This window comes from Dipodomys ordii, unplaced genomic scaffold (assembly GCF_000151885.1).
Source record: "Dipodomys ordii isolate 6190 unplaced genomic scaffold, Dord_2.0 Scaffold3, whole genome shotgun sequence".
Classification (NCBI taxonomy): domain Eukaryota; kingdom Metazoa; phylum Chordata; class Mammalia; order Rodentia; family Heteromyidae; genus Dipodomys; species Dipodomys ordii.
In genome coordinates this window covers 18,825,795-18,838,193 of record NW_012267219.1, presented here as the reverse complement: position 1 = coordinate 18,838,193, position 12,399 = coordinate 18,825,795, and the positions used below count along the sequence as shown (strand labels likewise).

Here is a 12,399-nt window from a genome sequence, read left to right as displayed (position 1 = left end):
AGAGAAAATGGAGGGGATGAAGAAGGGAAAATATGCTTCCTTTATTTTATGTACATATGTAAAACAATGATGCTTGTTAAGTCAAATTGGTTTGAAAAGGAAGAGAGTAGATGAGTCGGATCTAGGTACTCTGTATGAATGGATTAAAAAGGACTTCTCCGTGTGCTAAAAATTTCATTCCACAGGATTCCATGATGTTAATAGCATGATAGTGACCATGACTCTTTTTTTTTTGAAATTCAGTCCTTCTCCCCATTTATGGAATGATTTAGATTATTTTCAGCCTGATGAGTGGATAAACAGAAGAAAATCAATCATGATAAGAAACCTTCCTAAAGAGAACAGTATTGCCAGCCCCTGAGAGAAGACCATAAGGTTTGTTTAATTTGTATGTAACTAGAAACACTTAGTAAATTTAAACTAAAGTAAAAATAAATAAATAAAAGGGTGAAACAATCTTCTATATTCTCTGTTAGCAGCTATTTTGTATATGTCGGGATATTTTTCTTTTTATCTCTCTCAACGATAAATTTTGGAAAATTGTTCCAATGATTGTCTCAAGATTTTCTACTTACTGGTTGTATTTCCATCTCATTTATCTTTCAGCAAAAGTTTTAAAGGTAGTAAATAATATAATACATATGCCCACTTCACAAATTCATAAGGATGGAATGATTAATGAAGTTTTAAAGGCTGTACAAATGAGAAAAAAACTGCAAATACACTTCAGTTTAAGTTTTCTTATGTTGAAATGTTAGCAATACAAAAAGTCAGCCCAATTACTTTAAAATACTTTATTGACAATATCAGCATTGATGTATAAAAATATTTTGAGGCATTTAGTAAAGGTAAGACCTTCTCATGATTCCTAAGATATTGCAGCTATTAAAATAATGTGATATTGCACACTTTCTGCTTAAATCTATATTCTTGCTCCGAACAGGTTCTACTTTCCTATCCATACACAACTTTACACTATATGAAACAGTTCCAAAATAAAGGAAAATTTTCACTTAGGCGCTTTCTTGAATTACACTTAATATAGAAATGTGATATTATTATTATTTGTGGCTCTAACAGGTTATAGTTTAGGTCCATTAGATAGTAAATACTTAAATGTATATACAAAGCCAGCTACTGAATTACCTTCAGCCTTGTCTTCAAGCTTCTATGGCAGTGATTGTTAATTCAATTAGGGATGTTCTTTAAAAAGTCAGAAACTAAAATATTTCAGGTAGTAAACAATTTTATTTATGGTGGAACTTCCAAAACTTTCTTTTATCTTGAAACTATCCACAATGTGTTATTTAGTGCTTACATTGAAAAGAAGCATTTCTTATAAGAAAAGATCAAAATCTATTTCATCAGGCAATATACTTAATACAATAAAAACCAAAAGATTAAAAGAAAAAGCAAAAGTTAAATAGATTCAAAATTCCCTGTAACTGATTCTCAATTGTTAAAATACTTTGAAGGAAGCACAGAGATAATATTTTGATGAGCAATATTAGATTTATAAAATATATTTATATATAAATTAAGTATTGTATCAAACTAGCTTAAATGAATTGCGTCCTATAAGAAATAATATTACTGAAACTATGTATATAAAGCAAGAAGAAGGGGAAGGGGAAGAGCAAAGACAAGGAGAAAAGAAAGAGGAAGAGAGGGAGGAAATATGAATTGCAATATGACTTTCAGTTAAATACACTTTTTTATAAAGTGACAAGGTAATGCTTATAAATTTACAACAGAAAAGAAATCATTATGTACAAGTTGGCTTTGTTCTGGACATGGCTTACTTCCTTCTGGATACTAAGCCCTTCTGTCATAACTGATCTAGAATGCGGTTTTTTTAGTTCATAGCACATGATAGATGAGCCTGGAACTAGAGGCTCCTGGAGTTGCAGGCTGTGAATCGGTGCTGGCAACAGGGGAGAGCAATGTCGGTTCCTGGAGAGACAACCCAGGTTGTTCTGTGCAAGTGATCCGGTCCACTATGCTGGACAAACAATCCAGGCTGGATAAGGAGCTTTTATCTGTGGCATATACTAACAATAAAAGAGAAAAACAAAACAACGTTTAAGAATTTTCCCCGGATAGACAGATTTGCTTATGTTGCCCCCTAAATGGTAGGTCAGCTCTTTTGACACCAGAGGTCAGATGATCTCCAAAAGCCTAATACAGAAATCTGAAGCAAATATCAGGCAATTCCCAAGGGTAGAGGTGTGGAGTGAGATAGTGACTTGGTAATCTTTCAAGAAAAAGTATGTGTGTGTGTGTGTGTGTCTTGTGAGAGAGAGAGAGAGAGACAGACAGACAGACAGACAGACAGACAGATAGACAGAGACAGAGAGAGAGACAGAGTGACAGAGACAGAGAGACAGAGACAGAGACAGGCAGAGACAGAAACACAGACAGACACAGAGACAGAGAGAGAGGGACAGAGACAGAGAGATTGGGAACAGAAGATGTGTGTTCATTCTTTCTCACCAAAGCCTCCCCAAAGAATCACTTTCCTTCCCTCTTTCCTTTTCCTATACTGCAGGGAAGATCAGTCTCTGCTTTGAAAAGACTGAATTCTGAGAAGAAATTGGTCTTCACGTCAGTTCTTACCATTTGATACATCAGGGCAGTAGACGCTGTCAAAACTGCTGCTCTTTCTAGACCAGATAGGACTGTTACATTCAGGCTATAATACAAGAAACAAAGAATTTCATTTTCAGGTGTGGGCAAAAAAGGTTCTGACCTAGGATAAGGTCAGTTTACTTCCAACAAATTGGTGAACTGGTCACTCTCAATAACCTCCCTTGCCTTGATTTAGGAGGCGCTGGCCCTCCCCCCCCACCTCCCACCCCCAGATCACCAGGGCACCAAGGTCAAGCTCTGTGCTTGCAGAAGAGGAGAGCAGAGGCAAAGGGAAGGGAGGGCTGTGTGTGTGGAATTCAGCAGCAATGTGCATTGGGTTAACCATGCAAAATGGATTGGAGTAGAAGGAAGCCACACTAATTCTGGGAGAGAACACTTTCCCAGAGCAAAAACACATTAAAACCTGGCAGCGTTGAAGCAAATGCCCTCTGAAAAGAATGCATCCACATCTCCTTTCAGCCTGATCTCAGCAGAGCAGGGACAGGGGCCATGCTGGTATTCTTTTCTAATTATTCTTGGCTTGGTAAACTATGGGGCAGTGGGGAGCTTCAGCTAATTGCCTTAAGATGTTAATGTATGGCCGGATCCATTAAGTGGTGTATTTGCAAAATAAACTGAATAATGGAAATAACATTGGATCATTTACAGCCACCTACAGAATGTGCCAACCTTCTACTATAACGTACAACTAGAATCTGCGAGGAAGTCAAACCTAAATCCTGTTCAACAGTACTTTTCTTGGCATCCTTCTAAATGAGAACACCTCTTTTCCCTTAAAGCAACCAACCATCTGCATGCATTCTACTCCATTCTATTACACTTGCTTTCAACATGGTATAAGGACTTGGAGAAAATATTGGGGTACCAAGAGTGGGTACCAGAGCTGTGGCTTACCATGCCATCAGAGCAGTTGGAAGTGGGGCTGTTGGGCTCCGAGCAGCTCTGTTCAGGCAAGCTGTAGTAATTCTCCACCTGCTCCCTCAGCAAGTCCTGCAGGTTCTCGATGTAGCGAATGGCATTTCTGAGGATCTCCACCTTGGGTAACCTCTGATTGGGGTTGGTTGTGGTGCACCTCTTGAGCGTCTCGAAAGCCTGGTTGACCTTCTTCAGGCGTCTCCGCTCGCGCATGGTGGCGGCCTTCCTCCGATCCATGCTGGTGGACTTCCTCTTGCAAGCTTTGCAGGCCCACATGAGGCAGTGACCAGCCTGGTGGTGGCCGGTGGGCACTCGGACGTGTTCTTCCTCATCTGAGCCCCGCAAGTCTGCTTTGTGGGTCCCAAAGGCGGCCATACGAGCCTCGAACTCATCTCCAAACTCGCCCTCGGGAGACGGGATACAGGAGCCATCGTAAAAGTACTCAGATGGGGAGAACTGGCAGCCATCCATCATGTCCATGCTGCCGAGAGCCAAGCACGCTACCTGGACGGCAGTAAGAGAGAGAAAGGAGAAAGGCGAGCCTCTGGCCGGTGCAGGCCGCCGAATCCCAGGCAGAGCTGGAGGTGGGTTTCTTTGGTAATTAACAAGGGCTGATGCCTGTCGACCTGAGTCTGCAGACTGGCGTTGGGGATCTTTATATATTCTTGAGGGGTGGGGTAGGGAGGCTGGCCCAAGAGGCTGGCAGGGCCACTATTAGCATATCCCACTGCAAGCCCCGCTGGGCAAACCTCCGTCTGTCCTCTAGAGACAATTTGCTGCTTACTCGCCCCGTTGATGCTGATTGTTTTAGTGCATCTCTGGTGGAGTGGGAAAGGCTCCCCAACCTACTCACTTGCATTCTACACACCTATAGCAGCGGATCACTCAGGGTGTAACAAAAAGGACCCCAGGATGGGCAGCTTTTTGCAATTGATCGTGCAGTGAAATAATGATAACAGATAGAACTCTCTACTTTCAGCTGACACTTTTAATCCTGGACATGACCTTGTTCTTAGAGCGCTCTCTCTCTCTCTTTCTCTCTCTCTCTTTTCAGGAGATTGTACTCAGTGCACTGGATAATAGTTCTCACAGCTTGAAATGGATACTTTCAATTCTGGAATGGACCTCGCTTGAGCTTTGTGAAATCTATTTTGAATTACACATTGGAGGAGGCAAATTTCTAATCAGTTAGTCATTTCTTAGGCTCTTCATTACTGGGGATAGACGAGAAGTGTTCTTTTCCTAAGATAGGGCTTACTGGGAATTCTTCCTATGCTTCTGCTCAGCTGAAGGGATGCAGGGTCAGAAAGGCCAGGTGGCTGAACTTTCAACACCTTCTCCTTTACACCCAGCCCTCTGTAGAACCTGAGCAAGCCAGAAATCACACCAAAAGCATCTTAAGAGGGGCAGTAGACGAAGCCCAGTTTTAGACCTCAAACTCCTCTTCCAGGAGCAAGTCTCCTTTCTTGTTCTTTTTCTGCTTTTCCCTATCATGTCTACAGACTAAACAGTCAAGCTGGGCTTTGCGTTGCTAATTTTCTGCTTACAGGCAAACTAGCACCGTTACAGATGAGGTACAGCTGCCAGCCTTCCCTGCAACCAGTGTAAGATTTCCAACTCCTCCAACCAGAGTGACTTCACACAGTTCAGTGACAAAAGCTTCCCAGAAAAAACAGTCGCAGCAGGGACTTTTAAACTTTGGTTGGTAAAAAGGTAAGCAAGGAGAAAGGCCAGGCCATTCGTGTCTAGAAATCAGCTTTACTCATTCTTTTCCCCTTCAACCCACATTCAGATCACCAGTGAAGGAGGTGGTGTTTGTATTTAGGAAAGCAGTTCTTTATTTCAGGTCAACACAAGAGGTCTGGAATTTGGGGTCAGGGTTGGTGGTCTCATTGAAGGAAAAGGGAGTATTCCCCATCCCACGTAGGTTCACCCAGTTCATTAAGTGCTGTGGCTCCGGTGGTATTTGGGTAGCAAGTTGTTCTTTATGTTTTTGTTCCCAAAGTGTTTTCCTAGTACAATCCTATTTGGCTGATTTAGCATCGGTTGGAGCAAGAGTAATTCCAACTCTTTTTTTTTGGGGGGGGGCGTGAAATTTCTAGAAAGTGAAGGCCCTGAAAACCAAGGAGTTCACTAGCTCTGCCTGGAGCTGTTTTCTCTCTTCTGTCCCAGTCTCTTCTCTCCTGTCCTAAGACAAAGTTTTCCTTTGAAAATCAGGCTTCCTCTCTCACACCAATGGGCTACTGAATCATCTGGCCTATTTACAAGTGTATGTTTTTGAAAAGAATATAGTGCCCAGGGCTATACGAGGTAGGAGTCAAATTCTTAAAGAAAGGGGTTTCTTCGATCTGAGTAGAAGCATTTCAATGTACAGCACATTGAACCTGTGAAATACTATGGAATATTCTCACTTAGGGACTCTTAGCCACATCCCACAGACTCAGGTCCAGACTCATACAACCTACTGTCACTTCACCATCATCGTCATCATCATCATCACCACCATCCTCTGCCTGATATCTGCTGTAATCATATGTAGAACAGCTGAAGCAGATAGAAATGTGATTTGATCCTCAATGTGGAAATGATTATTATTCCACTTACCTTTTAGCTGATTTCTAAAAACATTCGATGTATTTTGTCCTCAGTCCCTTAGTGAAGGATAAACCTAGTTAACAATTATTGAGACTCTCCAATTTTCTAAGCACTGCCCATAACTGTTCCCATAAGCAAGTATATGTCAGCTCATTTTTAAAATGAAGGCAAATCAAATCCGAGAGCAAGGTAATTTGCCTCAGGCCTAGTGGAAACTATAAATGAAATTCCCAGAGACGATTTTGACTGTTTTCTCCCATCACCAGGGCTTAGTTCATTGCCTGAATGTGAGAAAGCTGGCTGGACATCTTTGAGCTGCTTTGCCTGGAAGACGCTGTCCCTCAGGAGTCTCTGTCAGTAACTGTCATGCTCCGAGATTAGGCCTGCGTTTGGTAAGGTGATCTCAAAACAAATTGACCAGAGTTCAGCAGGCAAGTGGAACGAAAGAAGCCGAAAAACACCACAGTCTGACTAATGAGAACTGGGGGTTGGGGGGGGGGTAAAGCAGGAGGAGAGGGGGGCACAGGGTCTGGGTTGAAGGCCGCTGGGACTCAAGTGCTGAAAATAGGATCTCAGAGTCTCAAAGTGAAAAAATAAAAAACAAAACCAAAACAAAACAAAAACCCAAGATGAAGCCTTGAAACCCGGCAGGGCAAGAGAAGAAAGAAGTAAAACTAAACAAAACCAGAAGGCGGTATACAAAAAGAAAGGACACTAGAGTATCAAAGATGACAATGGTCTCTCAGTTCAGGAGAGGTTCCATTATTCACAGAAGACAGCAAGAGAGGGAAAAAATACAGAATTTGGTCGAGTCATTTGGAAAATAAATAGACAGAAAATAAGTAAAACTGAGCAGAAAAATTGAATCAGGAAGCAGGGGAAAAGTAAAGAATTGCTTTTATAAAAGATGAACTTGTTTTCAACCGGTGCCCTCTTCTACTCAGAATCACATTAGATTGGATTTTGTCTCTCACAGGAAGAATGAAAATGCATCTGCTATTCCATTGTTTCTTCAGAGAAGTGACTTTCTTATATGCAGAGAAAACTCCCATTTATTGAACACTGAAGTAGGTGGCGGGGCTAGAAACGCTCCCACCCTGCCTGACTGCTCAGAAAGCCTCGCTAACTGATGACAGAAGGAAAAGCCGGCCACACCCAGAGTTGTAAAGGAATACTCACCAAACCTCTGATGAGGTAGAAGGATTATTTGTTTATTTACAATTAGAATGTTTACATTCTGAGCAAGAACAAATGCATGTTTGATTTTCTAACAATTCAGACTTATAAACACGTTTTAACTGTACTGACCTTTAAATCATCAATGACTGTTTCTCTCATCTTTTTTTTTTTTTAGCAGAACTTGTGTTAGTTTAACCATTATGACAAAAAAAGAAAAAAACAACCTAGTGTTGATGGACAGACCACACCAGACAAATGCTACTCATTTACTTTTCCTAGTAAAAATTTGCTCATCATAGGAATGTACCCTTCTAAGCCTTATGGAAAAGTCTCCATGCTTCTCTTACAGAGAAAAATAATAATAATAAATATATAAAAAGACATCCATTCCTATTCACTTCTTCCCCCTACCTGAAAAAAAAATTCCTGATCAACTCTGAGGCAAAGGTAGTTGTTCTTACGGCTTTTTAGGCTATTACTATAGATGACTTCACAATGTGCTAAACAATTTCAAACTACTATTAGCTCTGGGGACAAAGCACACCTAAGTAAACACATTAGTACCTGCCAGAGCTGCTGGAAGAATTTGTGAAGACAGCTGAGGAAGACATTGGCCTCTGCTTGAATTCGAAGACTTCCAGGAGAGATCAAAGGACTAAGTAAGGACATTGAGAGTGGAGAAAGTAGCCAGTTCTTAAAGCATTATCTTTGTTCCAGCACATGGCATAGCCATTCCCTCTCTCAGCCTGACTCTGAAATAGGTTTGTAAGAAATAAAATACTCTTTGTGGACTGAATTCACCCAGGCCAATGATCTGTGTTTCATGACTTTGAAGGAACAACTGGACAGGTCCAGGAGACATACCATGCGGTTGCTAATTTGCTACTGCAATAAATTGGGCAATGAGATCATCAAAGTGTAATGTACAACATTAAAAACAAATTTAGGAATGATGAGGTAGAGGTGGTGTTTCAAAATGGAATAAAAAGGAATAAAATATGACTAACAGAAAAATGTACAAGTGGTAAATTCTTCACTTAAGTGAAGACGATCCTAATGAGGATAAAGGTTGCCTTTAATGTCCTGAATTTTGTCAGTCTCAAGTAGTTGAGAATACTGAATTTCTGCATTTTGTGTTCTTTTTTAAAAAAATTTAAGGGTGATGTACAGAGGGGTTCCAATGATCTAAGTCAGGAATTGCATACATTTCTTTTTGAACAACCCCCTTCCTACATTTTCCGCCTAGTTTTTTTTTTCCCTCCTGACCCCTCTCCACCTCTCAAGTTGTATAGTTCATTTTCAACATAGTGTCTAATGAGTATCACTGCTAATGAATTAGTTCACCCTTTGTTCTACCGTTTCTGTGTTTTCCCATTCCCCTTCTCAAATCAGATAAACTTACATACAAGACAAAAGATACAGAAATCAAAAACAGTGACAAAGGGGGAAGACGGGGGAAAAAAGAACCACAAAAAGTAAAAATAAAAACCCTCTTGTTTCCATTTCTTGGAGTTCATTTTGATAAGTGTTATTGCAGACAAAAATCTATGATCGTTTGGAAGATCATTTGACATAAGTAGATTTCCAGTGTCCATACAGAGACTTCAGTAATTTGAGTATGGTGATTTAAGTTATTTTAACAAAGCTGGCCTTTGATGTACAAAGAATTATTTCTATAATAATATAACCAAACCATTCATTATTTTATACATGGGAACTTTTATGAGATCTCTGGAAAGAGGCTCAGATGCAATCTTAAATTGCTTATCTTCACCAACTTATTACTGATTTTCTGCTTCCAGACCTCTGTTTGTTTGGACTTTGGCCTTGGTAAAGAATATCATCGTAAATATCAAACAGAAACATCTTAATTGCAAACACACCAAGGATTTCTTTGGAAAGCCTAACGTGTCAGTTACAGTGTTGGAGGTCACATGAAGCCTTTGGGAAATATGTGCACTATTTAATGAAGAGACTTCTATAGGCAAACTTTTTCCAAACAATGTCTCAAATTACCTAGCTAAGAAAGATAGGATTTGGTCTGCAAAGACAGAATAAAATCCATCAGCAAGTAAAATCCACAAATTGATGTAGGTGTTCTCTGTTTCTGAGTAGTTTTTAACACAAATGAGAATATATGTACAATTACTAAGAGTATATGTACAATTATGAAATCAAAGACCTCATCTGCTCACCTGGCATAGTTTATTTCAGTCATGTCATGAAGTTGTTTTTTATTTTATTTGTTTATTTTCTTTGTTGGTTGTGGGGCTTGAACTCTGGGCCTGGACGTTGTCCTTCAGCTTTTCAGCTGAAGGCTAGCGCTCTACCACTTGAGCCACAGCACCACTTCTGGCTTTTTCTGTTTATGTGTTGCTGAGGAACCAAACCCAGGGCTCATGCATGCAAGGCAAGCACTCTACCACTGAGCCACCTTCCCAGACCAAAGTTGCTTTTTAAAATATAGATGTATATAAAATATATCATTGATAGAAATATACACCCCCTCACACATACTAAATTGTGTAATTTCATTGGTAAATGATTTTTATCATATTTTTAAAATGCAATTACTGCTCCAATTTGGAGTTCACTAGCTATCTACTATTGAGAAGAAGCTTATAAAACAAAACTTGTCAAAGAGAAACATGTCATTCTGAAGGCTATATAAAATGTTGCTGGTTAATTTTCCCAAAGCTTTTCTTTCCAGAGTTCATGGTGCTTGAGGACAAAAGTCTGTAGTCATTGATAATGGTTGGCTCTCAATCTTGGCTTTGTAATTCAGCAGATGGCAGAAGCCATCTATTGCAAGAGGGCCTCTTCTCTGACATAGAAGGAACAGTAGCACCTCTCCCACTGGATATCCCAGGATAACATGAGCGCAGAAGTTGCTAAGAATGGCTCATTCATGTTGTCGAGCATTGTAATAAATGCCTCCCTCAGCCAGAGCCAGAAAAGTCTAAAGGAACTATGGTCTTCAGTTTACTAATAACAAATAAAGAGAACTGAGAACTGATATTTACTTCATGCCCTATTTTAGCTTAGCAGTTCATATGTGTTTTTTGTTTTTTTGGGGGTTGTTTTTGGAGGAGGTTCAGAACCCCAGAAGTCAGGTACCCATCAGAAGTCCCCCCACCCATCATTTTATAAATGAAGAAACTGAGAAGGAGCGGGACTAGCTCAGAGTCTCACAGTAGCATCCTGGATTCCACCTAGGTAACAGGCCCCACAGACACACACAGGCTCGGCAGGTGCCTCCACTGAACGCCCAGCTGCTCCTCTCAACTCTTTAAAAGGGATTTTATGCCAACATTAGTTTTCTCTAGGAAGTTTTCTGCATTCAAAAGGTATTTCAGAAACTTGAACTATTCATAGCTAAAAATAAAAAACCCAACAAATATAAACAACACCAACAAAAATGATTGAGTATACTAAATCCCAAGTCCCCAATTCAGAAATGTTCCAAAATCCAAACTTTTCAATTTCCTATGTTCTATATTCTGGAGTATTTTCCATCTGGGAGGTTGTCTTGTCTTTTGTTTGGATTAGGGTTAGTCAACCATAAATTCTATGCAAAAGCTTCAAAATTATAGCAACCTCCCAAATCGAAAACCTTTCAAATCTAAAACATTTCTAGTTCTGGGCTGGGAAGGTGGCTCAGTGGTAGAGTGCTTGCCTTGCATGCATGAGGCCCTGGGTTCAATTCCTCAGCACCACATAAGCAGAAAAAGCCAGGAGTGGTGTTGTAGCTCAAGCAGTAGAGTGCTCGCCTTGAGCTGAAGAGCTGAGGGACAGTGCCCAGGCCCAGAGTTCAGGCCCCACGACCTACCAAAACCCAAACCAAAAACCATTTCCAGTTCCAAGAACAAGCTATAGCAGGCATAGCTTCGTGCCTGTAGAGGGCGCTGTCCGTGGCGCTCTCATAAACAGTCCTTGGGGAGTTAGGAAACAAAGCTGAACTGAGAAATACTGAATTGGGGTTGACTTTTACATATGCAAGGTAAAGACTAGCTGTGGGAGCAAAGGAGGAGAGAAGAGGTTTAGGGAAGGAGTGATAGTACCGTTTACAGAACTAAGAGAAGTAACAATTCAACAGGAATGAATCACTTCTCTCCTCTTCTTCACTTCCAACTGTGATTCTTGGTGGTCGCTTCTTCCTGAGGTTACAGGATAAACAAACCTGGCACACGTTGTAAAACCCTCATGATGAGGCACTCCTGGGGCTTTCAGCCTCTCTAGGGCTTTGCTGTTTGGCCCAGCTAAGAGGTTTCATGTGTGTTGTTGTTGCTTTTTCCTCTCAACCATTTAACCCTTCGATCTCTTGAAGCAACCTTCCCTTCAAACAAACCCACTTCAAGAGACGGATTGAGCCTTCTTTTATCTTTGTATTTGAAAAACATGCACAAGCCAAAGAGGCCTTGAGCATAGTCCAGTGGGCTAGAAATCAGTCTAGTTCAACAAAACTGAGATGACCAGTAAAAAGTCTGGGCACTCCAGATTCATGCTGGTAACTGCCTGGAATACCAACTAAGAGTTAAATTAGTTGAATATCTTTTAGGGGTTAAGAAAAAGCAACTTTTTGTTTTGCTTTTTCTGCAGCAAGGATTTAGTGTATTGGAAATTCAATGGTAAGCCTGGGGGAAGGAAATCTCACCCAGATCACCAAGTCTAGAACAGTAGGAGGAAGAAAGAAATCTTGACTGAAGAAAAGTCAGATTATTCCTAGATACTCTTCCCTTTCAATCACAAATGTGCGATCTCTATGAAATATTAAAGTGCTCAATTTGAGCCAAAAGAAAGTAACTATTTTCCCGCTTTAAATCAACCTGAAAGAAAACACCCCAATATGGGCTTAGATGGTGCTTAAATTAAAATACGGCTTTTCTTTATTTTTTTGTACATGTCCTCAAAACATTTTTTTCTAGTTGAGTCAAATTAAAGCCAAGTTCATCTATATAGAAACTCATTCTTCATATTACAAAGCCAGGTTCCTCACGCATTTTATATACAATCCATCATCCCACATTTAAAATATATTCCTTAGGTTTTACATAAAAAATA

General features: G+C 40.3%; 1 protein-coding gene across 1 annotated transcript; it reads right to left on the bottom strand.

Moving 5' to 3' along the window:
• Positions 1 to 1,855: 1,855 nt before the first annotated feature.
• On the bottom strand, positions 1,856 to 4,079 carry Myf5 (myogenic factor 5). The gene is made up of 3 exons (XM_013020674.1): positions 3,544 to 4,079; positions 2,617 to 2,692; positions 1,856 to 2,051 (listed from the first exon to the last, which is right to left on the bottom strand). The coding sequence occupies exons 1-3, from the start codon at positions 4,042 to 4,044 to the stop codon at positions 1,861 to 1,863; spliced, it is 768 nt and encodes a 255-aa protein (XP_012876128.1). The 5' UTR covers positions 4,045 to 4,079; the 3' UTR covers positions 1,856 to 1,860.
• Between the last annotated feature and the right edge of the window lie 8,320 nt (positions 4,080 to 12,399).